Raw genomic sequence first — 27,270 nt, 5'->3', positions numbered from 1 at the left:
CCAAGATTTTTCTGCTTAAATTCCGTGAAATGAATGTTAATCATAAAAGCACCTTTATCACATCAGACTGATCCATTTGATGCATTCATTATTTATTTATAGCAGATGAGGATGTTAGACAGTGACCAAATATAGCTTACAGTTAAGAGAAGGATGGTAGAATTTGGGTGAGATATCAAGAGGTACATGAATACAGGAACAGCATCTACTGTTTATTATGTACTTGTTGTGTACCAGGTATCATGCTGAGACTGATTTAGTAACTCTCTTGGTCTTCATGACAACACATCTAGGTGGTTATTATTGCTTCCGTTTTCCGTACTAGAAGCTGTGTCTTAAAGTAACTGATTGACATTCTCAGGGTCATATATTTACTAAGTGTCTCAGCTGGGATTTGGACCCAGACTGAGTGAAGAGCTACTGTATTGAGAGTGAGTGTGTGAGAGGGTTTGCTTAGCACTGAGAAGAGAGAGACATTCTGGCATTCTCCCTCTGGTAGGTATTTGCTGAGAATTCTCAGAGGCAGGCATAAATCCTTTGGACAAAGAATTTGCAGAATAAGTTGACTTGGAAAAAAATAAAAGGACCCGATTGGGTTGGGGATGTGGGAAACATGCAGAACCAGAGAGGTGAAACTGGGACAGCACTTATGAGTTGTAGGGAAACCATTTTTTAATCTCTGTTTGGGAGTCTGGCTTTATCTGGTTTAAATGTGTTGTAAAATGTTATGTTGTGGAAGAGGGTTGAGGTCCTTGGAAAAGAGCAATCTGTGTCAAAGATGAGGTCATAAAATTTCAGAGAGCCCACGACAGCAAGCCACAGGACTGCCTGCTCAAGTGCTGGGAAGGACGGGAAGGTTAGAATGGGCTGTAAAAGAGACTTTGAAAACATTTTCTTATTGGGAACATGCCAGTCCCACTGGAAGTTCAAGGCAGCCTTTACTTCTGAACTTGAAAGAAAGAGGTTGTGAGAACCTCATATTGTAAAGTTGCATGGAGGAAGATAACCTGAGATGCATCTCTGGTAATTATCTCCAGGAGAATTGTACCAATGAGGAAGAGGGCTCTCAGCTTCTAAAACTAGATTTTATCATCCAGAAAATAATCTACTGTCATTTAAACTAGAGTTTGTGTTTAATTTTAGCCAACAAATGTATTAAAGAAATATATTTGCCCCCCCCCCAAAATGTTCTGTGTCCTACTATTTAAAAAAAAAATTCAGGAAGCTTCTAAATATATTTGTAATACCTTATGACCAATGGATTATGAATAAACAAAGGTATGGGCAAAAGTATAGATTGGAGATGGGAATGTTATTAGGATACAAAGCCATGTTGTGAAGTGTCCACGCTTGTCAAGGGCGAGGCATTTCCAGTAGCCAGTGTGAGAGGTCTTTGCAGGTGTGTTCACTCTGCAGGCTTCAGGCTGCCCTCTACCCACCCCCGCTTCGTAGAAGTCCCATTCTTCACTTTCTTCACTCATCCTTGTCTTTCTTGTTTCAGTTTAAATGTCACTTCCTCAAGGACATTTTTGCTGACCTTCTAGACTCAGTTATTCCTCCATGTTTTAAGCTCCATTTGTGCACTCTACTTTTTTCTTTATAGTAAATACAATGATAATAATAATAATAATGCACATTATATAGCACAAACTCTGTGTCGCACTCTTCTAAGCAAGTCACATGTATTATCTCATTTAATCCTCTCAATAACCCTGTGAGGTAGATAGAGTCATATTTTAAGTAAACCAAGTCACAAACAGATGTATGTACCGATATCTTATGCACTATTAAGGAAAAAATGCTGCCACTAATAACCGTAAGATACTAATAATTACCACATAAGTCCTCATTTTCAGGGATATTGAAATGTGGAAAGTTGTGTGTCTTAGAATTAGTGGAATGCCTTATTACTATCACCATTTTACATGTGAGGAAACTAAATTACGTAAGTTAATGGATTTTCCCAAAGTCACACATCTAAGAAATGGTAGAGTTTAGACTGGAGTTTCAGAAGTCTGGCTTCAGAGTTTATCCTCTTAACCGCTAGCCTATGCTACAATGTATAGTTAATATACATTTATTTATGTGGTTCTGTATTCAATTCCTTGTTATCTAAGAGACTGTATGCCATAAAAAGACAAGGATTGTGTCTATATTATTCTCTGCTTTATCCCATTGTACTGATGTTTAATGATGAATAATGGAATGAGTTGATGAAAGAAGAAACACTGGATTTGGAGATAAATTCCATGGGCTTCTCCTAGATCTGCAATTTTTACTCAAGGTGTAACTTTTGACATGCCACTTTGTCTCTGGGCCTCAGTTTCTCTATTTAATATAAGAGGAGCTTACATTAGATTTCTCTAAGTGCTCTCCAGCTCTGAAATTCTGTGTACTGAAAATGTGCACTGAAAGCCAATGCTGTGTCCAACTCTGGCTCTGGAGGATGTAGAAATAGGATCACTCATGCTTCCTGATTTCTTGAAGGAATATACAAACAGGAAACTGGGACCACCACACATTTCAACTCTTAATAAACATCTTGTAATGGTCAAGAACTTGAGCTCTGGATTCCAGTGGACTTGGATTCAAATTCCAGCCCCTTCATTTTGGACCTGCACAACTTTGGACACGTTCCCGACCCTTTCTTTACCTCTGTTTTTCTCAGTGGTAAATGGTGGTAGATGATATCAACATAACAGTCCTCAGAGGATGATTACGTGGATTGAACTAGGTAAAGCATATTAAGCACTTAGCACAATGCCTGGTACACAACACTTAACAAATGTTAGCTATTATTAGAGCTGTGCTCAAAACATGAATTGAATAAAATGAGTATTGTAGGACTGTTTAAAAAAAAGGCAATTTACTATGAACCTGAGCAGTCAGGGAAGGCTTCTTGGAGGGGGAGAGACCAGAGTTGGACCATGAAGCAAAAGCATGATTGTGATAGACCTACACTGTCCAACATAGTAGCAAATAGCCATATGTGGCTAAATTAAAATGTGAATTAAGCCACAGTCCCCGTGTTCCAAGTACTCAATAGCCACACGTGGTTAGTGGCTGTGTATTGAAGAGCATTTCTCTGATTGCAGCAAGTTCAATTAGACAGCTGTGACAGAGAGTGAAGAGTGAAATTATGTTTCATATATATTTTATTTCATTTAAAATATTTATGAGTGACAATGCTGTGCTGAGTAATGTGCTAGGAACCAAGATTTAACAGTGAGCAAAACCAGACACATTGCTTGGCCTGGTAGAGCCTGGTCTGGTGCGGGGGTCAGCAAACTACAGCCCACCAGCCAACTGCTGTTTTTCATAAAGTTTTATTGAAACACAGCCATATTCACTAGTTAACATATTGCCTATGACTATTTATAGCTACAACAGCAGAGTTCAGTAGTCATAACTCTGTGGCTTGCAAAACCTAATATATTTGCCATCTGGCCCTTTAAAGAAAAAAAAATGCCAACCCCTGGTCTAGTAGACTGATTTAATGCTTTGGCATCTGGGTTAAAGAACTGGGTTTGGTATTTATTCTTTCATTCGTGGATTTGTTCATTTAACATTCAACTGGTATTTATCAAGCACCTAATTTAAGCAGGATATCAGGCAGTGACAGAATGAAAAGAACAGATAAAAATTGCTGCCATGATGGAGCTCATATTCTGGTAGGGGCATGGGACAGACAGATGATTAGAATATAGGTAGTAATTAATAAATTGTATCCTATGTTAGAAGTTGATGTGTTATTGAAAAAAAGACTACAGGAAGGGGGGCTGTGAATGCGGAAAAGAGGGATGGTTGCACATTTTAGTAGCCTCTTCAAGGTAGGCACTGTTGGGGAGGTGAGGGAGAAACACGCCTTGTGGATATCTGGTGAGAGCAGAGCCCAGGAGGAGGAGATAGCCAGTACAAAGGCTCTGGGAGTGGACTCTGCCTCACATATTTGAGGAAGATCATGGGAGAGAATGTGGCTGGGCTTCGCTGGACACTAGGAGGATATTAGGAGATGGGGTCAGAGAGGGACCAGAGGACCAGAGCCTCTGTAGAGCTTTTTAAGAACATTGGCTTTCAACCTGAATGCAAGGGGGAGCCATAGAACATTCTGAGTAGAGGACTGATGTCATCTAACATATTTTAAGAGAATTACTCTGGCCACTCTGTTGAGAAAAAATCTATAGGGATAGAGACAAGAGTGGTAACAGGGGAGCTACTTGGAAGACTGATGGAATAATCCAGACCACAGATGCTGGTGGCTTGGGCCAGGGTGGTAGCAGTGGAGGTGGAAAGAAGTGGTCAGAATCTAGATATTGCATTTCATTCATTGCAGTCATTTAGTGAATGCCAATTATATGCCAGGCATCATGCCCAGTACTGGGGATAGTGAGAAAAAGAAGCTGCCATCTCTGTCCCTTTGAAGCTTTCTGTCTAATGAATTGGTTTCAGGCTTTGACGTCAGAGATGAAGAATCCAATTTTTAGGTCCCCCACATGTGTATGAGCTCCAGGACCAGTTTTCACACTGTCTTTAAAGAAAAGATCCAGGAGAGGGTGACTCTGTCTTAGTCTGCTTGGGCTGTCATGACAAGATATCACAGACTGGGTGGCTTGAACAATAGAAACTTATTTTTCACAGTTCTAGACGCTGGGAGGCCTAACATTGAGATACACTGAATTAGTTCCTGGTGAGGGTCCTCTTCCTGGATTGCAGATGGCCAGTGTCTCAACTTGTCCCTGTGTCCTCACCTGGCCTTTCCTTGGTGTGTGCATACAGAGAGAAAGCAAGATCTCTCTTTCCTCCGCTTCTTGTGAGACCACTAACCCCATCACAAGGGTCTCACTCTCATGACCTCATCTAACCCTAATTGCCTCCCAAAGGCCCCATTTCCAAATACCATCACATTGGGGATTAGGGATCTGACATAGAAATTTGCAGGAGACACAAACATTCAGTCTGTAATAGACACCAATGACCTAGGATGAGAGAAGAAGGAAAACAGTGAAACAAACATGTGATGCAAGTGAGGGGGCTGGGCAGAGCTTTCCTGGGCACTCTGCCACACAGGGCTGGGACGAGAGTGAGGGGCCTTAGCACAGAACCTAAGGTGTCATTCTCAGGTGGCAACTTTGAACTTGCACAACCCTGAGTGCCCCTTCTTGGGGAAGGAAAGTATTAACTCACGACAGTGGCCTCTCCAGACCTCCTGAGAAGCCTTTATAAAGACTCTCCTGCAGGGGCAAGTTTGGAGGCGGGTGTCCAGAACAAAGAGAGGCAGAGCTGGAGGAACCGTGCCAATCATCTAACTCACCCCCTCCTTCTACAGCTGCTGAGGGTGGGTCATCACCCTTGACCTTGGATCAGCGCCTTGCCAGAGTCAAGTCAGTGGCAGAGCAGAGGTCTCCTGACTACCCTGCTAAGGCTCGATTTCCCTACCTCTTGAGAACATTTTAAGCTGTCAAAATATTTCATCCTTGGGATGTAGGCCCCTGCCTGCAATTTGACCCAATGCCTTCAGGAGTCTTTTACAATGTGTGCAGGCCGTTTCGGCTCCCAGCAGTGCTTTTCCAGGCTCATCTTGCATGCTTGCGATCAGATCCACTCATTCATGCAAGGAAGAGTTTCAGTGCTGGGCATCTGGAGCGTGGCGGGTTCCCCATACGCTTCGTTCATGTCTTTCTTCCACAAACAATGACTGAGCCTCAAGACTGAGTCAGTTCCCAGGGAGGGAAGTGGACCAGACCCTGCCACCACCCTCTCTTCGCTCGTAGTCAAGCTGCCCTCATAGTACGCTCAGTTTTGTTTTTGAAGAGGCAGTCAGAACAAAATTGTAAGAGTCAAGGCTTTGAAGTCAGGCAGATCTGGGTTAAAATCTTGGCTCTGCCTCTAACTACAGTATTGGTACAGTTTTAGGCAAATTGCTTAATTTTTCCCAAGCCTCAATTTCCTGCTCTTTTTCATCCCAGAAGAAGGTATTCATTCACCTTTGCTAGGTTATTGTGATAATTATAATCAGCATAGCAGTATAAAGTACCTGCTACATTATATGGCAAATATACATGTTCAGTAAATGGGAATTATTGAATCAAGGGCAAAAAGAACCCCCAGTGTTGGCGGTGCTTAACCCACAAAAGACTTAATCGTGATGGAATGGAAGACGTGATGACAGATTTTGGAGCAGAAGTGGTCTCCATGAAACCATTTAAAACACTGCACTTAGCAATAGTACTGGCCTTTTCTGGTTATTTGATGCCATCTTTAGGGAGCTAGCCCACTGCATCACACTATCTTTCTTCTCTTTCTTGACTGAAGGCAGCTTTCATTTCAATGTAGATGATTAAAGATCTCTGAATAGGAGGGGTGTGTGTGTGTGTGTGTGTGTGTGTGTGTTCCTGCCCCAGCCTTTTGGCTACAGTGTTAAGTGGTCTTTTCATTAAAACTTCTTCACGGGACTTCCCTGGTGGCACAGTGGTTAAGAATCCGCCTGCCAATGCAGGGGACACAGGTTCCATCCCTGGTCCGGGAAGATCCCACATGCTGCGGAGCAACTAAGCCTGTGTGCCACAACTATTGAGCCTGCGCTCTAGAGCCTGCAAGGCACAACTACTGAGCCCACGCGCTACAACTACTGAATCCCGCATGCCTGGAGCCCGTGCTCTGCAACAAGGGAAGCCACCGCAATGAGAAGCCCGCGCACCACAACAAAGAGTAGCCCCTGCTCGCCACAGCTAGAGAAAGCCCACGCACAGCAACGAAGACCCAACACAGCCAAAAATAAATAAATTAATTAATTTTTTAAAAAAGATATAAAGAGCTTCACTAGATGAGTGTCTCCCGGACCACGGGGAGTGAGGGAGGTGTGTGGATTTTATGCTGAGCACACCAAGACTGTCCATCAGGACGGGGCACCCAGGAATTCAAGCTGCTCCTCTCAAGCCAAGCAAGGTCAGGTGCCTCGCCCTGTGCACCGTGAACGGACAGCTGCAATTTCTCAAGTGGCCACAAATGGATGTGACAGTGAAGCCTGACCTCCTGGTGAAGCCTGGAGCAGGCCGCCTGGACTCACGTTGCTTAAATTTAATGATTCATGATGAGTTACCATCCTATACCAGTAAAGGCGGCATAAAAATGTTTTGTAGAAGGATGTGCATCTTAGGAGTGGGAACTGTGCTGTCCTGCAACTAAGTTGTTGCCAGAAAGTGGAGGCTGCCTGGGACAGGGGTGAGGGGGGCAGAGGCAACAGTGTGTGGGCTCGTGTGAGAGGTGAGCAAAGAGAGCGGGATGGATGGGAAGGGAAGAGAGAAGAGGGAAGGAAGGGAATGAGGAGAATGAGAGAAATCCAGAGGAAGAGGCAGAAGAGGAGGGGACCTGGAATGAGCAGGATGTGACTGTATTTTTTGTTCTGGGCACCTTTACACACCGTATCTCACATAACCTTTATCTTTGCATTAACCCTTGAAGCAGACCGACTGTCCTTTATTACCTCTTATTTGAGGAAGAGGAATTGATGGTGGGTCTGGGGGTTTAACTTGGGCCTCTGACTCAAGCTCAGTTATTTTCACTGCAGAGTGATACAAAGGAAATGGGACAGACAGACAGACAGTGAGGAATATGAAGACGCATACAGAGGCAAAGGCCAGGACAGGGAAGCAGAGACTGAAGAGAGACACAGAAGCAGCGAAAAAGACACAAAGACTGGGAAACAAAGAGAGACACAGATGGGGGAAAAGAGTGAACCATAGAACGGAAGAGAGACAGGGAGGAGAGGTGAGAGCAAGAACGTATGTGTGAATTTAATCAGGCATGAGGGTAACGGAGTGAAAGTGAGCTGGATTCAGCTGAACATACACATGATGTAAAATGGTACAATATTCCAGATGGAAGGAACTGGAAATGACAATCTTCCCAGTTCCCGGGAAGCTGGCCTGACCCTCATCACCTGCCTATAGCTGTGGCTGGGGTCACTCTGAGGAAGGGACCCCCTCAGAAGCAGAGTGCAGATGTCACATGCCCTCCCCTGGTTCTCTCCATTTCCCACAATTCCCGACTATATAGAGGAAGGCCAAGGTCCATGCTGGTGGGTGTCTGGACCCCCTCGCTTTCTGGCCTGGATGGCATGGGCAGAATGGGCAGGGCACATGCGTGTGGCCCGCTGTACTCTGTGCACATCTGGAAAATCATGACTCTGTTTGCTTTAATTCTGTAAATGAAATTTGACTTTAAACTCACAAAGATAGCTGATGCTTGGGAAAAAAAGATCAATGCCTCTTTTTTTGTGGAGTGAAGAACTCTTTTGCAAAATGAATAATTACCCTCTGCTTAATTTATTTTGTATATTTCACTTTGCTGTTTCAGGTTTTGTGCAGGCGGCAGGGACGGCAGTGTTATTAATCATCATGTGTTCTGAATAGGATGAGTCTGAGTCTATATTTTATCCTCACAGCATCCTTGTGAATGGGAGAGGACAGGCATCTGTTCCCCGTCTTCTAGAAGAGAAGGATGAGGCTTAGAGAGATGAAGGGGCTTGAGCAAGGCCACCCGCTAAATGGCGGGGAAACAGAGCCGCAGGGTCCCGTGGCATGACTACCCCCAGCACAGGTGTGATAGGCGGCCAGGGAGAGCCACCAAGGTGGGTCATTTTGAGTGAGACACAGGGTCATGTTGAACTCCTCCATCTTACCTGGCATCCTGTCGGGGAGCTCTGACTCCAGAGTCACGCAGGACTGGGTTTGAATCCTGACCCTGTTGCTTTCCCACTTTATCATCTGGAGGCCAGTCACTTAACCCCGGGAGCTTCAGTTTCCTCACCTGTAAAATTAGGACATTAGCACCTGATTCACAGAGTGGTTGGGTGGATTAACACATGCTGAATGAGATCCATGCACATCTTTTAAACTTGTCCTTTCCCCAAATTATAACCAAGGGGTACAAGATAAAAGCTATGGTCAGGAAAGGACATTAAGACAACCAACTCCCTAATAATAATCATGGCGATAGCACGTTATGATTCTGGAGCCCATACTGGGAACAGAGCATCCTTGGTGTTATTCAGTGCAAAGGGCAGGCCTGATTAACCTCAGTGTAGAATTGAGGAAACTTTGAGTCTTGGCCAGAGACAAGAAATTATATTCAATACAAAGTCACAGAGCCACTGGGTGACAAATGCAGTTTGAAGCCTGTTCTAACCCCAGTTCCTGTCTTCTCTGCTGTAAACTGACTCTCTCCATGCAGAATGCTTGGATTCGGCATTTGGGAGTGACTGATTTGAGAGGGGATATGTGGGTTTCCAGGGGTTGTTTCCCCACACTTGTGGAACTAGGGTGGAATTTCTCAGTGCCTGACCAGCTGATCTAGAGAAACAAAAGGGCCTGTGATTTCCCATTTGTGCCCTGACCTACCTTTGCACCCATCATTTCCTCTGTCTGGAAAACTCCTCCTTCCCCTTGAGAGAGAGGTATTGCAGCTTGGAGACAGCAGCACTGTCTCTGGAACCAGGCCCACTGGATTCCGATCCTCTTAGCTTTGTGACTCTAGGTAAACAAGTTACTTAACCCCTCTGGGCCTCAGTCTCCTCATTTGTAAGATGGAGTCGAAAATAGAACCTGCCTCATAGGCTTGTAGGGTCACATGAATTAATATAAATAGAGAAGTTCCAGCACTGCCTGGCAGTTAGGGATCTCAGAGTTCCCTCTTATTATTACCTCCATCTTCACTGGCGTGAAGGCCACTCAGTCCATAAATAGTAGACCTAGGATTCAGCCTCAGATTGCTTTGATTCCGGGTTGATGCCATTCACCTTCATAGGTCGATGACCCTTGACTTCCCCCTCAACCCATTCCAGGCTGATCTGAGAAGCTTGGATGAGGCAGGCTCTGGGGTGGAGGTTGCGGGGTGGTGGTGGGAGATGGCAGCCCCTTGCCCAGCAGACACAGCTCTGTGTATCCCTCTTAGTAACCCCACGTTGCTTAACTGGAACCAGATCCTTCCTGGTTATTGGAGATGTCTGCGTCTGTATCTGTTCCAGGCTGCTAGTGAGATTTCTTCACCCCTCTCAATCTTCAATCAGCCATAATTTTAAGGGAGTCTCTTACCCCTATGCGTTCCCCCCAGACACTCATCTGTAGATAGTTGTGTGGGGGTTTGCACTCAGGGATGGAGGAGGCTGGGAAGAGAGGGAATGGAGCTGGCTGAGGGGGGTCACCATGGCTGAGACCTTGAAGTCAGGGTCCGGCGTGGCCTGGCCGGTGGCCTTTCAGGGCCCAGGCCATCCCACATGGGCTGCCCACATGAGCTAAGTCAATAGCCAGTTAATCCCCATGTATCCTTGATTAAGGACTGTGATCTCCATCAGACCCGGTCACCAGCCTGTGCTGCCACAACCTTTTGGCCTCTATTTTTTTCTTTCTTCTTGCTCTCAAAGGCATGATTATGAAAGGCAATGAGGGCCTGGCAGCTGAAATGCAGGCATCCAAGTTTGTCTCAAATGCTTTGGGAAGAACAAGGCCAAAACATCTCACTCCAGCATTGTAAGGAAAAAGGGGACATCAGAGACACACACACAAGGTTCCTAAAGATGTCATCAAGACCCACCTCCTCACTGTACAGATAGAGAAACCAAGTCTCAGGGAGGGAGGGGACCTGCCCAGGTCACTCAGCACGTTTGGCTGAGTTGACTTCTAAAGAAGTCCTCTTCACTTCATAAAGGTCTGAATTATATCCTCTTGTTATTTCACTCCAGTCATGTTTCTCTGCCTCCCAAGCCTCTATTTTCAAAACCCCCAACCCTTCCATACATACCCTGCCTCCCCCTCCAATCCCTAGGGAAATGCTGACTTCAAGACACAAGAGTAGAGCATGTTAGAGGTAGAATCAAGGAATCTGAACAAGGTTTGGAAGGCTGTTTGGGGATCTCTGAGTACTAGCTACTCATTTTACAGATGGGAAGACTGAGGCCTAGAAAAGTAGAGTGATTTGCCCAAGTTTGCAGATGGGTCAGCACTGTACAGTGTATTCCCTGATGACATTGCTTACATTCAAAACTGCCCAAATGATCTCATTTCTTCTCTAAATAATTATTTTGCCACTTAACTTTCCCTTCATTTCATATTCCCTCTCAACCCCTGGTCTCTCTTCTGTTGAATACATCCCTCTCCAATTCTCAGGCTCTGCTTTTCTCAAGAATTAGGATCAGGGCAGACCTGCTGCAAGAAGCAGGTCCTGGTCTGCAACTGAGTCTCACACAGCCCTGTTCTTATCGGGAAACTCAAGGGAAGTTAGAGCAGGAAAGGTACAGGGAGGGAGAGTAATTGATAAGGGGGAAGATTGCCTGGGCCAGTCATGAAGGACTTTGAAGGTTAGACTAGGGCATATGAAGTGTATTGTGAAAGCAACTCAAAGTCCCTGGAGCGTTTTTAGAACGAGCCATGGGTGCAACTGTTCTTTGAAAAGGTAACTGGCCACCACTTAGATTGATGGGCAGACACTGAAAGCAGGTTTCCAGTGATAAGATTTTTTCAGTAGTGCGCATGGACACAATGTTCAGGGCCTGCACCAAGGAGAGATGGGAAGGAATGGATCCAAGTGACAAAAAAGAGCAGAATTAGTGGGATTCAGGTGCCATTTGGATACTAAGGGTTAAAAAAAAATAGAGTCCAGTCAGAGATTTTTCCAGTTTGGGAAGAGGGAAATAACAGGTTTAAGGTGCATTGGGCAGCTTTCGTTACACTGATGCTGCGTAACAAGAACCACGGTATTTACTGTCCACAGCTCTAAGCAGTTTTCCCCTTTGTTCCACGTCTGGGTGGACTGATCCACCTGGGACTCAGCTGCACTTGGCTCCAAGTTCAGGTTGCATCCACTCTGTTCTATGTAACCCTCATCCTCCTTGGACCAGCCACTGCTTGGAATGTGGTTTTCTCATGGCAAGAGGAAGGAATGCAAGAGAGCAAGCCCAGCCACAGCACAGTTCAAACTTTAGTTCGCATCATGTCTGCTACCAACCCACTGGCCAAAGCAAGTCCTAAGCCAAGCCTGAAGACAGGATAGGGAAGAAATCTCATTCTTCTCACAATCAGGCATGGCAAGGATGTGAATGCGTAATACTACTCTAGAGAAATGAGGACTTGACACCAATAATTCAGTCTACCACGGGACAAATTTTCCTTCAGCACCCCCTGATCTCCTATGCCTGTCCAGACTCTCTGAAAGCATGTCCTCTTAGAGAGCCATCACATGGCTTGGGAAGGAGTCAGAAAGGTCCTGGACTTGGACGTTTGCTCCTCTGTTCACAATTCTCGGCAGCATACTCACTCTCTCCAAGCCTCAGTTTCATATCATTTAAAGGAGCCAGTGACATCTTCCTCCCAGTGTTGTCATGGATGTCAAAAATCACTTGGGTAAGGTTGGTACATAGTAGATGCTCAATTAACAGAAGGTATGATGCTTCCCTTGAGGCTTACCCCTGCTAGCTAGAAATCAGCCCAACAACGCTTCATTATGTGGGTCCTATTAATTCAATGCAATCCATATATAAAGTATTTACTTTTTATTTGCTTTTGGACAGGGCTTATTTGCAAGAGCAATTCTTAACCTTTAGTTATAGTGGAATTTTAGAAATCAGCAGGATGCCAATTTCAACGTGGGCGGGTTGGAGCTGCCTCTTCTTCCCTAAACCCTGTGTCTCGCTCATGAGAATTGTCAAATTCAAGGCAACTCCCCTTGCTCTTGCCCTTGTGGTTATGTTTATTGCTGTGATGTTTGTGAGTGTATGAAAGCAGGAGCTTTGAAGACCTGACTCTACAGCCTTGGGCAAGTGACTAGTTGAGTCTGAGCTTCAGTTTCCTTATTTTACAGTGAGGACAGAGTGCCTTCCTCCTGGTACTGGTCATGGGTATGGCCTGAGAGATGAGATGCAATAACATATGTCAAGCGTCTTCCACCACTCCTAGCACAAAGCACACCCCCCGTCATGTTATGCCCAACGCATGCCTCCCCCACCGCATGCCTGGCCCTGAGCTGGGCTGCAGCGACACAGAAGTGCAGAGGCGCACGGGGGCCCCGTCGGAGTCAGAATAGGGAAGGATGACATGCACACTCACTGTTCTGAGGCCCGGGGTGAGGCCTTTTCAAGCTGCAGCGACAAGAAGCGTGAATAGGACAGTGAACAGCAGCCAGTGTCCCTGCCCTGCGATGATAAGTGACGACTGAGTCGGAAGCAAGTGAAAATGGAATCGTAAGGGGATAACAGGGTGGGAGGAGGGGAGCCAGACCACCGGGTGGGATTGGGAAGAAGTCTTTGCACTTATCTCGTACTCTCACAGGCAGGCGACGAGCTCTTCTGAGCTGTGGAAGACAGAGGAGGCAAGACCCTCTGGCTGACGCCCTTATTCGTACCTGTGTGTCCTTCACTAGAAGAGGCCATAGACCAAGGCAACAGGTGTTTCTGAGAACAGGGGACCAGCCTGGGAGATTATTTCTTTCAAGCTGCCCCAAACAAACAGATAAAGAAACCGAAGTTCCTTTCGCTTTGCTTTGCACAGGGCAAACCTTGAAATTGAGACCATCGTTCATCTAGAAAGCACCTTTTCTTTCCAGTAAAACAAGATGCTAAAGTGGCCCCTCCTGTCCAGGAAAAAAAAAAAATAACCAAAACACTGACATAGCTAATGACGTTTTCAGCAAGGAGAAATACGCCATAGACTGTGCTGAGGACTTTTCAAATGCATCACCGATCTTCCAGCAAATAGGTGATATCAGCCTCGTTACCGATTAAGAAACAAACTCGGAGAGGTGAAGCAACTTGTTGAAGTTCATGCAAGTTCTCAGTGGCAGATCCAGGACAAAACAAGAGGATTCTAGGGCGCACACTCTGAACTATTTCACCAGTCTGCTGGCTTCATATGATTGGCACGAAGGCACCGTCCGCTTTGAAGTGGTTTAGGGGAGCCCCACGCAAGAGAAACTCAGATTGTTCATAATTGAGGGATTCCGTTGTTCTCACCCAAGAGTTTATGGAGTGAGAACACATATAACATAAAATGAGAACTCGATAAATGGGGGTTGAGAGACGTAAAGGGTGAATATTTTAAAACCAATGCAACTCATCCATAACTGATAATATAGAGTTCTAGTAACTAGCACAATGAAAATCCACTTAGTTGAATTCCCTTATGGGAGCCACTTTAACGAAGAGATTAAACTCTTTGTTAAGGTCTACATTACCAATCACTTATAAATGTATGTTTTTAAGGTGTTAAGGGTATTTAAAAATCATCATATTTAAAAAATAATTTCTGGTTTTAAATGTGATACATTATAGGAAACTCAGAAACGTCAGAGGCGTACAAAGAAAAAAAAAAAATGCAAGAAAATGTTGCTGGGTGTATTAAACTACTGAGACCACTAGTGTAGTGGAAAGGACGCTGAGGTAATGACCAAGAGTCCTGGGTGCTAATCCGGACTGGCCAAGAGGCTATTACAGTTATTTGGCTAAATGTCTTCACTTTTTTTTTTTTTAAATTATTTATTTATTTATTATTTTTTATTTTTGGCTGTGTTGGCTCTTCGTTTCTGTGCAAGGGCTTTCTCTAGTTGCGGCAAGTGGGGGCCACTCTTCATCGCAGCGCGTGGGCCTCTCACTATCGCGGCCTCTCTTGTTGCGGAGCACAGGCTCCAGACGCGCAGGCTCAGTAGTTGTGGCTCACGGGCCCAGTTGCTCCACGGCATGTGGGATCTTCCCAGACCAGGGCTTGAACCCGTGTCCCCTGCATTGGCAGGCAGATTCTCAACCACTGCGCCACCAGGGAAGCCCTGTCTTCACTTTCTGAGCCAGAGTTTCCCCATCTGAAAAATGAAGCTGGGAAGATTTGAACTAGATGATCTTTATGAGCCTTTTTCTACTCTGATGTGAAATAGAAATTCTGTTTTAGCCATTTCATCAGCATTCATGTTTACACTTTCCATTTCCTTGGCAAATACCTGTCATGGATGTAAGAAAGTTTCTTCCAGTCTTCAGCAGAATCATCATTATGCTAAAGGAACTCAACCTGAATTCACGATGATTACCGTATATTTATGTATTCACTAATTCACGTATTCACTCACCCATTCATTCATTCATTCATTCAACAAATGAGTCACCTACCCTTCATCAGGTATGATACTGACTACTAGGATATGGAGATGATTAAGAAAAGGTTTCTGCAATCAAGAGACTCCCAGTTTAGTGGGGAAAATAGGCAAAATGTCCCTATCCTATAGGCATAGGCATTACTATTGTGAAGGATACCCCCTCATTTATTTATGTACCGGGTAGGGCAGCAGGTGCTGGACGCAGTGGTGAGCAAGATGGGGCCCATCCGTTTTTCCAGGGAGCATCTGCTGTGGTGAGAGAGTCAGGGAGCGCGGGCATTCACAGTCAGCACAGGGAAAGCGTGTAAACGTATGTCCCTGGAGAGCTGATCTTCAGCAGCCTGGCTGGCCTGGGTATACCAAGGCAGGATTGAGGATGGGACCCCCCCAGGGAAGGGGTTAATCCTCAGCTCCCGCTGTCAGAGGCTTGCATCTTGCAAGAAGTAAATGCTTGGTTGTGAATAGTAGAGAGGTCGCTGAGCCAGCAAAATGGAAAATGGGAGCCAATAAAGCCAACAGTCATGGCATTGAGGGAAAATCCTGCTGGAGACACCCAACCCAAATGCTAAGAGTGATCAGAGTTAAGGTTAAAACAAAGGGTATTCAGAAAACTAGATGTGAGCGATTCGGAAAGGCAGTGGAAATGACTGGCTCTCACTGGGGCCCAGAACTGATGAACATCTACTCCAAGCTTCCATTTTGCAGATGGGGAAACTAAGTCCCAGCAAGGAGGAGGTTACCTACCCAGTGTCCGTAGAGTTAATGTGTCAGCATATGTCAGAACCCAGTTGCCATCTTGGAATGAAAGGGAAAGAGGAGGGAATGAATTTGTTGAGCGTCTACTCACTTTCTACATGAGCCATGAGCTTTACCCTTCAGTACTTCAATTTATTCTTATATCAGCTCTGAGAGATTAGCAGAACTGTCATTCTCATTCTATAGATGAGACAACTGAGACCTCTTCAAAACATGAAGCAACTTCCTCTCCAAGACCACACATCTTAGGGAGAGAGAAAGTAAGGATTGGAACCCAGTTCTGTGTGTCTCCAGCACTCATGTGCTTTTCCCTCTGCCTCACTTCCTGTTCTCCACGCAGCCTCCAGGGTGGATGCTTCTCATTTGCAAAATACATATTTGTTGTACAGTGAGCGGCAGTAATTAATGATCCGTTCCAAGGCAGGGGAAACTTGCCTAGTAAGCACACACGAAAAGAGAAAAATACAGCAGTGCCCTTTTTCTGTGTAGATTTCTCATTTTCACTAATATTCCCAAAAGGAGGGAAAGGGGAAAAAAATGACCTGTGCCCTGTCCTGAGTCACTGAGAGGAGAGACAGGAACCTCAGCCCTTTCCCTGGAGTAGAAAGAGCCTCCTTTCCCACCATGCTCCTGGCTCACCCCAGCCCGACTTCCCGTCCCTTTGCCGGAGGTAACCGCTTTACCTCTCCCATCATGAATCATGAAGGCTGTGGCTTGTGGCAGATCATAAATCAGTCCTGGGAGTCTCGAGGACAAATCCCAGGACTTTTAATCTTTAATATTAGACGTGTTTAAAGTGGTGAATATTTCATGAAGGGACTGCTGCATTTTAACACATCATTAGTGACTGCTACCCCTCCCACTTTGGTCGATTATTCTCATCCAAACCTCAAGGATCTCAACTCCTTCCGTCCATTTTCCTTACCTCTGGCAACAATCAATCAGTCCATTAGGTTGCACGTACTTACAGCCCAGGCATTCGGTGGAAGACCCTGGGATGTTATTGGAGAGGAGAACTATAGACAGCATCTCTGCCTGCAAGCAGCCCCCTCTCATATACCAGGTATCCAGAGAAGGGGAAAGGTAGATCTCCCTCTTTCTCTTCTCTTTCTCCTTTTAACAGTCTTATTCTGAATATTGTGAATACTCTCTCTGACCCATTTTTTTCTCCATATTCTGTCTTACTACTCTTTTAGTTCAACCAACATTTACTAAGCCCAGGCTGTTTGCCAGATACTTGCTGGTGCTGGACCTACAAAGATTAAGCAGCGTTGGAATGCATAAAACAAATGAAACTGTTGACACTCGGAATACTTCGTATAAGGTCAAATGTATAACATTTATAGTGAATCAGTGAAAACAATAAGGCTCTTCCATAAATACAAACACTTAGAAATCAGGAGTTGTGGGCGATAGTTGTAGAACTGTGTTAACCCTAGCGTCTTATTCACTGCTATGTTTTGTTTTGGTGGCACAAGGTTGAGAAAATCCTGATTCACAAGACTTGAAGTTGTAAAAAGCGTGAGCTTGTTAGCACCTGGACTCACAGTCTCAGGGTCCTCTTCAGTGAAACAAAGATGACAGGAGAATTTTTTTTTTTAATGAGGCCTGCGTAAAATCTGTTTACCTGGCAACCAGACTTAAAGTGACAGTGCCCTTCAGTGTCCTCAACTCTAGCATATAATATCTGAGCGTTTAGCCATCATTTTTTTTTTATTATTAAAGAGATTTTAAAATAAAACTTTTTAAGGAACATTAAAATCTAAAAGGTGCAAAGTCCCTAAATCTCCCCCATTGAGCTAGACGTTTCCATGAAACATAATTTGAAAACGCTTGGGTCAAGCCAACCAGAATCACTGTAGGACTGAAGAATTGCAGGTTCATCTGGGTATGTGCATGAATGTGATTACCAGAAGATGAGGAAGATGGCAACGTGACAGCAGTAGTCTGGAAATTGATCAAAGCCATAGATAGTTAATTATTCATTCAACTCACAGCGTTGAGCACCTACACTGTTCTATGCAGTGAGTTCAGCCAGGGCACTTCCTACCAGTGTTTCCCAAAGTGTGTTCCACAGGACACTAATCCTATGATTTGTTTCACCAGCAAGCCTTCCAAGGTGAAATAAGTTTAGGGAAAACTGTATACGTTATCACCCTCATGAAGAATCATACTCTACTGGCACTAAGGAATGGTACAGTCTTTCACAAACTTTTTTTTAATGGAATCTATTTTTGGTTTTTTAATGGAATCTATTTTTGGTAAAGCATCTGGGAACATTCCACAAATACATCTTAGGAAAATCTAACAACTAATTGAATCAAAAAATATCCCCCAATCTTAAGGAGTGTACAGTGAAGCAAGACTAATAGTAGCAAGGAGGTAGGACCCTTCCAGAATTTTGAACACTGACGATACACCAGGAAACAAGACATGTGCCCCCAGAATGAACTTGGCTAATGGGAAAATATACTTAAGGCAGTGTGGGACGCTAGTGGGGATGTGTGCAACCAAGTGTAAGGCGTGGCCAGAAAACAATGACACATGGATACGTGGATGGATGGATGGATAGATGGAAGGGAAGGGACAAGAGGGGAAATGAGAGGAGGAGGGAAGAGGAGAGTAAAACCATTAAGACAAACAAACAACAACAAAACAAAATAAAATCTGGAGATGGTAGATGAAAATAATTTTTCCAAAAGGGGAAATCAGAGGTATTTGGAGGAGGTGGCATTTGTTTTGGGGCTTACAAATGAACATGAGTAGTTCATTCAGGTGGAGAGAATTCAATTTCCTGATTACACTTGTCGTGCAAGTGTACTTTATCATAATTTAAATATTTGAAAATAGGACTTCCATGTGTAGCCACCAGGTCACTTTCTGTTTCCCTCGTTAAGCCATGAGCTCCTTCAGCATCTGGGTTGTACCTTTGACCTCTGCATCCCCAGGGCTGAGCAGAGAGCCTGGCAGGGAGTGTGGTCAGGGCTTGCTGAGTGAATAAGTGAGTGAATGAACAAATGAATAAACTCTTTATTAACCACAGTGGCAGGTAAACCAGAACACCCTCTTTCTGTGACCTTTTCTACAACTAGCCACCTTGCTTTATTTTCTAAGAAAACAAGGAAACCAGAAAGAAGGGCAGGCAGTATTTCACAAGATCCTTTTCTCTTTTACAGGAGAGTGCAGCTGTCATGAAGGCTACACCCCTGACCCGGTTCACAGACACCTGTGTGTGCGCAGTGACTGGGGACAGAGTGAAGGGTGAGTGGCCAAGGACATCGGGGCAGAGACAGTGGAGGGCCCACCTTCCCTGTGGCATTACCAGATGCCCCAAACTGCTCCACAAAGAGGACTCTTCCTCTGCAACAGTTGTGTCCCTGCAAAGCCTGATGGAAAGTGAATCCTATTTCCCACTGAATCACATTTCAGTATTACAGGTACATGATTGATGAATCTTCTAGAGAACAAAGGCTGAAGTTTAGCTCACCCTCCCAAACCATAGGTAATCAAAGACCACTCTCTTGAGTGGACTAATGAAGAAGAATTGGGTTTTTTATACATAATCTCCAAAATGGACAAAGTAGACTTTGAAGTGCTGAGTCCTTCCGTGAAATGGAGCCTTTTATAATATAAATAGTCTTACCCAGTAATTACCTCTGCAAAATTTGATTGTTTGTAAAGCTACTCCAAACAGTGTCCACATATGTATCCCACCTGCTTCTGACTAATAGCATCTTCTATCCCTTTTTCTTTCCCTGTCTCAATTCTTCCCACAGACCCTGGCCTTACACGACACTCGAGAGGGGCTATGATCTGGTGACAGGGGAGCAAGCCCCTGAAAAGATTCTCAGGTGAGTTGACAGTCTGTTGGGGCATGACACTGGGGTATGGAGAAGGGTCTAATGAGGAGGTGTAGTTACGCACCTCCTTAGTTTATCGAGCCTGTGCACTTCCGGCATGCAATGGCCCAGGTTGCTATGGGAATCTAATTCCCATTTGTCTGGTATAGACATAAATTGAGATACTTGAACTGGAGGAGACATTACTGATTATCTAGTCCAGTGGTTTAAAAATATTCTATAGCCATAGAACCTCTTCCTGCCACTACCATGAAATCTTGTGTGAAACTTCAGTACCTAAGCTGATGAAGACATACAGCAAATTAAGTGGCAGAACTGGGAGTCAGATTTTGGTTGAAATTGATTCAGGGTCCGTGCTCTTAACCTTTGTGCAGATTGCCCCTGCTGACTTAGCAGTCACTTATGGTCCTCCTGCTGGCTACCAGGACTGCTTGGGAAAGCAGAGCTGAAATAGTTCCTCTCCTCACAAAGCCCACTGGTAAATGGGAATCAGGATTTAAACTCAGGAAAATAAAACTAGCAACATAGAACAGTGCATGGGCTAAATGATTAACAGAGTGAAGAAATGACCATCCAAGTCTGGGCAAAGTTGGCCAACATTATGCCTTGGAGAATGCAGGGGACTCAGTTGGGTGGGGGAGTGAGAGAAGGTTCTAGAAGGGAAGGGTGGAGGGGCCCCTTTTTTCTGTTTTGTCTCTGCTTCCCAGGGAGTCCCCCAATGGAAACTCTTACATTGCAGGTCTACTTTCAGCTTGGGCCAAGGACTCTGGCTTCCTGTCAGCAAAAGCTTCGTGGTCCCACCCGTGGAGCTGTCCATCAACCCCCTGGCCAGCTGCAAGACCGATGTGCTCGTCACAGAAGACCCTGCAGATGTCAGGTAGGGATGTCATCTCCAGCACCTGTACCACGGGCTTCTTAGAGCCCTGGAAGCCCCTCTGTTTCGGGATCTCAGGAACTCCTGTGGAAAAGTACTCTTCATGTTGTTGAAGTAGGCAGTTGCCTAGTCGATATATAAAAAACACTGTCCAATATGCCATGCTCCACACTCCTGAAAGTGACCTCCATGGTGGGCCTCAGTGCCTTTATATTTCAACATAATTACTTTCCTTTGGGGTTTATATAAAACATGAGAGAGGCGACCACATTCTCTGGCTCATCCTGGGATCTTTAATGATCTTCTCTTATAAAAGATGATTACTTAATAGTATATTGGAGAGTCATGAAGGTAAAAGATTGGAGAATGAGGTGCTTTCTCTCATGACTCAGATACCGGGAACAGATTTTGGGCTAATCCATAGGTTTGAAATGTCAAGGTCAAATGAATTTGTTTTTTTACTCATGAAAGGATGGAGATTACATCTTTCCTTACACATTTTACACCTTGTAGTTAACTTCCTTGTAGACTGACTCTACTGTGTCCTAATTAGTTGCTTACATATCATTCTGTCCTATTATGTGGCGAATCTCTCAAGGTCAAAGAAAATAACTTATTTAGCTTTTCAATCCCCAGTTCCCAGTACATATCGGACAGCTACTAAATGTTTATTGATTTAATTATACCAGTGGTCTTAGATCTGATCCTAGCACTATTCTGGAGCTTTCTAATGGAGGTTCTTTTTTTTTCCCCCTCCCAATTTGATTAAGGGAAGAATTCTAGAATTTAAATGTTACATAAAATGGACTCTGATTTTACTTTTGGAACTGGCTTGTACACAGCTTATGAACTCCTGAACTGGAAAATGGAAGCATGGCCCTCATACTTCCAGTGACTGTTATTCTAATGTCTAGCTGTCTTTGGGTCATTTTGAATTTAAGATGCTATCATATATCCACGGCATCTTGATAGGAAGCTCCTAGAACCCACGTCTCTTGCTTTACAATTTATTTATTCTCACCTTCTCAACATTTCATGGAGGGATGAACACAGCATGATTTTTTATTGGTATTTCTCCAAAGAGGTAATTTTAAAAAGGATAGAAAATTAAAGGGATAGCGCTTAGAAAATGAAGTGGTAATTACTAAGAACTAAGATGGTTTCATGCACACACAAATTGATTCATGGCAAATTACCATTATTTCCATTTTTGATAGAATTGAGGTCAGTGAGACTTTAGTAAAGCATGTGCTAAGGTTTCTCTGCATTACATATTTTAAAGATGGAGAAAAGACCATCTGGTTGAAGGATTATTCTCAAAGAGACCCTACGACCGTGTCTCAAATCGACTGAAAAAAGGTCTCTACTAGCTTTCCTCAGAGTTCTGTACTGTTGACATTGAATGTGTGATTTCAGTGAAGCTATAAATGTCAGACTGGCTGATAGTAACACTCCCTCTGGAGTCAAATAGGTCTGGGTTACAGTACTATCTCTACCATGGATGAGCTATATCATTCTGGCCACATGCAACTTACTAACTTTCCATTTCTTTGCAAAATGAGGATAATAACAGTGCCTACCTCACAGAATATGATGATGATAATAATCATAATTAATAATAATAACTCATCTCCATTGATCATTCCCAAACCCTTTACTAACATGATCTCATTACATTCTTACATCAATCCCAAATGTGATGCTAACATTATTTTTATTTTACAAATTAAAAAAAATAAAATCCGGGGCATAAAGGTGATCCCTTCACTAGTAAGTAGTGAAGCCAAGCTTCACGCTATGATCTCTCCACCTCCTGAACCCATGTTCTTAACTATTTCATTGAAACACCTCCCAAGAATTGTTGTACTAATTAAATAGTATGTGTAAATGCTGGTACATAATATACTCCCAAAGGTACAGGATTACCAATTTTAGATAAATTCAATTCCCACTACAATAGAGTTCAAGTAGAAACTGGTGATGGTGGGGAAGGCAGAGTCAGGAACTTTGAGTACTATGTCATACTGCTGAGAATGACCATGGTCTGTAGGATAATTCAGTTGCCTTTTCTGCTCCAATCTGAATTATTACATTAAACAGCAAACCAGACACGGAGAAGAACAGAATATCAACCTACAGGGACTCTGAAACATCTTTGGAAATAGTAAAACAAAATTGAGGAAAGTATAGTACTAGAATTTATTTCAGTGACAATATTGTTTGTAGTTGGAAGAAATACTGTAGTAAATTGAAAGGGGTGAGACCTTTGAAGGGCATGATCCAGTAACAATTAGATGCTGTAAACTGCTAAAAATGCTGTGCCTGGTTACATGGAGGGTGTGCCTTCACCGAGTTGGGACCAGAGCAGAGTTGCTCAGGATGGGAGAGGGGATGATATTCTGCAATTATGGGTCCTTCTTCTCAACCCTTTGAAGAATATTTGAAATGTATTTCAAATATTTGAAGTATGTTGGTTTGATTAGTCACTAAATTATTATCCTGCTTGGGGTGCCCACACGTCTTTGTCTGGGCTTGGAGCAATTGCAGACAGCCTTTTAAGTCTTATCTTCATCTTACCTCTCACATACCCATTGGTTTCACTGCAAGGGTAGATAAAAGATTGCAATCATTGCGATTCAAAAGAATCCATGCTATGTAGGTTGCGTTTTCCAAGCTGCACTAATAAACCTTGTTTGACATGACACCACTCAGGCAAGCATATCCTGGGCATTCAAAGAATTAATAAGTTTCAGTCAGATGCTATGTTAGAAATTAATAAATAATAGATCATAATTATAGATAGCCAATAATATGCCACAGAATCACAACTGAGAGATTAAAGGAAAAAGCAACGTCAGAAAGGAAGAGATAAGCATTCCAATAGGATTGGGAAGGAAAATGAAAAGGTGCTTTCCCGGTTGTTGTTTTTTTTGGTTTTGTTTTTAAGTCTGTGACAGATTACTATGAAAGTATGGAATCTCAAACTAGGGGAGGCAGAGCAAGTTAGAGTCAAAAGTAAAGGCTCAACCCACCTGGGTGTCTAAATCCAAAACAATTGATGATAATAAATGTTGGTGAGAATATGGAACAACTGAACTACCGTACCTTTATAGCAGGAACGTAAGTTAGTGTGACCACTGTGTAAATCTACTGGGCAGTATCTACTAAAGCTGAACATCTACATATCCTACAAATAGGATACCACAAATAATATGTTCAAGAATACTGATGGTGGCATTCGTTTGTACTGCCATAAAGCTGGGGGAAGAAAACACAGATGCCCATCAATAACAAGATGGTAGATAAATAAAATAAGTAGATAAATAAAACAAAACAACGGAATGTTATTAATGCTCAGGATTAATGAACACAACCACCACACATGTCACCAACGATGAATTTCACAAATATAAGATTGAATTATTGAAGCCAGACACAAATGAATATGTATGTTTAAATAAAGATCAAAAAAACAGTAAAAACTAATCTGGGATGTTAGAAAAAAGAAGAGGGATTACCTTTGGGTGATGGAGGGGCCAGTGATTCAAGGGAAACATGCCAGCATGCTGGTAATATTTGATTTCTTGATCTGGGTGGTGATTATATGGGTGTGTTCATTCTGTAAAAATTCATCAAGCTGTACAGATAGGATTTGCACACTTTTCTCTATGCATGCCATATGTTGATTAAACATAAAGTTTATTAGGTAAGGGTGTTCATTTTTTTAAAAAAAAGCATAGGCTATAGAGCCCAACTGAACTGCGTCAGTTCAAATCCCAACTCCACCACTTGCTTCCTGCACGAGCTTTCCTGAAGCTCTGTTGGCCCTTGTGGATAATGTGGATAGAAGACTATCTATGCCCTATAGGGGAGTGCTGAGAATTGAAGGATATAATACCTGTAAAGTACTGAGTTTGGTGCATGGTGAACTCTCTAGAAGCATCAGTTATTACGTTTGTTGTTATTTTTCTCTCTTTCTTTTGCTGAAAGGACACATCCAATCTATGACATACCTTAAAATCGATAGGGTCTTAGTATTGAGAGTTCGCATTAATCCCTTTGTCCTGGGGTTTGAGGAAGACTTAAGTGAATATATAACATCTAGTATGGTGTGGTAGTTCTAGCGGCTTTATGCATATGGAAATATTTGCAGAATGAGTGAAGAGACACATGTGCGGTACACATAGAGTGCCTTGGGGATGGAAAAGGAAGAATGAATTCCTGACCAAAGGAATTAGAAAAGTATTTGCAGGAGAGAGAACATTGGCAGTTAACCTTGAATTGTGCATAGGATTTGTCTGTGTGGAATTTAAGGTGGGAGAGAAGGCTTTCAAGTATGAAGGGTTGAAGGGCCGAGGAAAAGACCTCTCCCCTGGACAGCTCCCATTCTTCAGCCCGTTCCAGCAGGAAGCTGCTGGAAATGAGATTTTTAGCATTCGAGACACTAATGATGTCAGCTACAAAGGTGGAGGAGCGAACTCTAGTTAAATTGCGTGCGGATTCCTTTCAATTCTGAAAACCTTAGCTGGGCCCCTCCTGTGTGCCAGGCACTGTGCCAGGTACCATAGGAATACTGTGATGAATAAGACCCACCTTGGCTTTCAGGGATCTCATGGTGTAGTAAGGAGCACGGAACAAGAGACTGACTTGAGAGATGAAATAAAAGATAGTCATGGAGAGAGAACATGGCAAACAACACTTATTGCTACACACGGGGCCTTCTTCACAATTTCACCAAGAGCTGATTCTTCTTATAAGAGAGATGCAAGAATTGCTATTATGGTTGGAATAATAATCATCTGCAAAGCCCAGCTTTTGGAGCCCCTGAGTGATTTTTCTGTGATCTCAAATCAATGAAAATGAAATGGTGAAACACTGTTAGTTCCCACACAATGTTGAAAGAATAATGGGACATCAGAATACAAGCCAGCATTGCTCACTTGGTGACAATTTTCACACTGAATTAGTTCTGGATAGAATTAAGATGAGTTCCTTGTTCTTTTGGCCTTTCGATTCCAAGCACTAAGAATTTATTGAACACCTACCATGTGCCAGGCTAGGTATCAGAGACAGAGAAATGTTAAGACAAAGATCTTGGGGCATTGAGACAAAACTGCAAACAAAACAGTGTTGCACTTTGTGACCCTTGCAAAGGTTAGAGGAAAAGTTCAGGGCAGAGAAGGGACCCAAGGGAGGAAGGAGGTGGTTAAACTCACATGGGAGGTAAAGGAAAGGCCTCACAGAGGAGAGGACCTCTGAGGGAAATCGCAAGGTATTAGCAGGAAGTCACTAGGTCACTGGTTCTCAAAGTGTGGTCCCTGGACCAGTAGCCTCAGCTTCACTGGAAAACTTGTTAGAAAGGCAGATTCTCAGACTCCATCTCTGGTAGACTGACATTGACCCCCAAGGGTATCAGTTTCCAGTCCCTAGAACCTGTAAATGTTACCTTATTTGGAAAAAGGGTCTTTGCAGATGGGATTAAGTTAAGAATCTTAAAGTAGGTTGATTATCCTGGATTATCTGGATGGGCCCTAAATACCATTACAAGTGCCCTTGTAAGAGAGAAGCAGGGGGAAATTGAACGCACACAGAGGAGTCGGCAACGTGAAGAGGGAACTAGAGATTGGAGTGACACAACCGCAGCCAAGGAATGCCAACAGCCACCAGAACCCGGAAAAGGCAAAGAACAGATTCTCCCTCTTGAACCTCATGGGGGCGTGCAGCCTTGCTAACACCTTGATTTTGGCCTCACAGTACTGATGTTGGACTTCTGGTGGTTTTAAGCCATCCCAGTTTGTGGTGATTTATTCCAGCAGCTGCAGGAGACACATATGTCACCCAAGACCTGAATCAGATGTTTTGGAGGTGGGCCTTGTAATCTTGTTTAACCAGTAATCTGGCTTAACAAGTCTTCAGATGATTCTAATGCCCACTAACATATGCATATAAAGCACTAGGCAGCAAAAGAAAGAAAGGCTCACCTGGCTGCCACAGAAAACAAAGGATGGAAGGGCTTGCAAACTCCAGGGTGGCAAGGGCTTTGGGTCCAGCGGGATTTATATGCTCTACAGTGTTGTTGGGACTCAGTATTTCTGTCTCTCTTCATCCCTCATCTCTGTCTTCCTCTGGGTTAACGTGCTCTTCGGGCACACTCTCACCAACAGCTCCAAGCTTACAGCCTCAGTGGGGCATTGCCAGAGTAAAGAGATGTCCTGTCTCCCCAAGCTTTAAGCAAAAGTCCTGGCACTGAGTGACAGCAGTGAGAGCTCCTCCTTATGTGGCACTGTCCCAAGTGCTTTGCTGAAATGAACTCGTTTAATCTTTACCCATTATTAGCCTTATTACATGCATGAGGAAACTGAGGCACAGCGAGTCTTATAACTTGCCCATGGTCACACAACCAGTAAGTGACAGAACCAGGATTTGAATCCTGAGACTCTGACTCCTGACTCCATGCTCCTCACCTCTAAGCTATGACGCTTCTGTTTGGCCTATCTGGGGACATTTGCCAATATCCCAAATCAATGCCTGAAATTAGCCAGACCTAGGTCACTGACCCACTCTCAAACCAGCAAGGATAGGGGGATCTTTACCCTGTGGATTGAGATTGCAGGTAGGATAGGGGGGAAAGCAGGGGGGAATCAGGACAGG

At 43.8% G+C, this 27,270-nt stretch overlaps 1 protein-coding gene across 3 annotated transcripts in view; it reads left to right on the top strand.

Moving 5' to 3' along the window:
• ASTN2 (astrotactin 2) overlaps positions 1-27,270 on the top strand; it is an 898,930-nt gene that overhangs the window by 411,180 nt on the left and 460,480 nt on the right. For 2 of the 3 annotated variants that reach the window (XM_082402209.1, XM_082402210.1), the window contains 3 exons: positions 19,062-19,146; positions 19,662-19,736; positions 20,485-20,622. In XM_082402209.1, coding sequence (XP_082258335.1) covers positions 19,062-19,146; positions 19,662-19,736; positions 20,485-20,622 — 298 coding nt within the window. The remainder of the gene's footprint in view (positions 1-19,061; positions 19,147-19,661; positions 19,737-20,484; positions 20,623-27,270) is intronic. The other variant, XM_082402208.1, reaches the window with a different exon arrangement.

This window comes from Balaenoptera borealis (genome assembly GCF_965194805.1).
Source record: "Balaenoptera borealis genome assembly, chromosome: 8".
Lineage (NCBI taxonomy): Eukaryota > Metazoa > Chordata > Mammalia > Artiodactyla > Balaenopteridae > Balaenoptera > Balaenoptera borealis.
The sequence above is the reverse complement of the archived record's forward strand: the minus strand, read 5'-3'. Positions and strand labels throughout refer to the sequence as shown.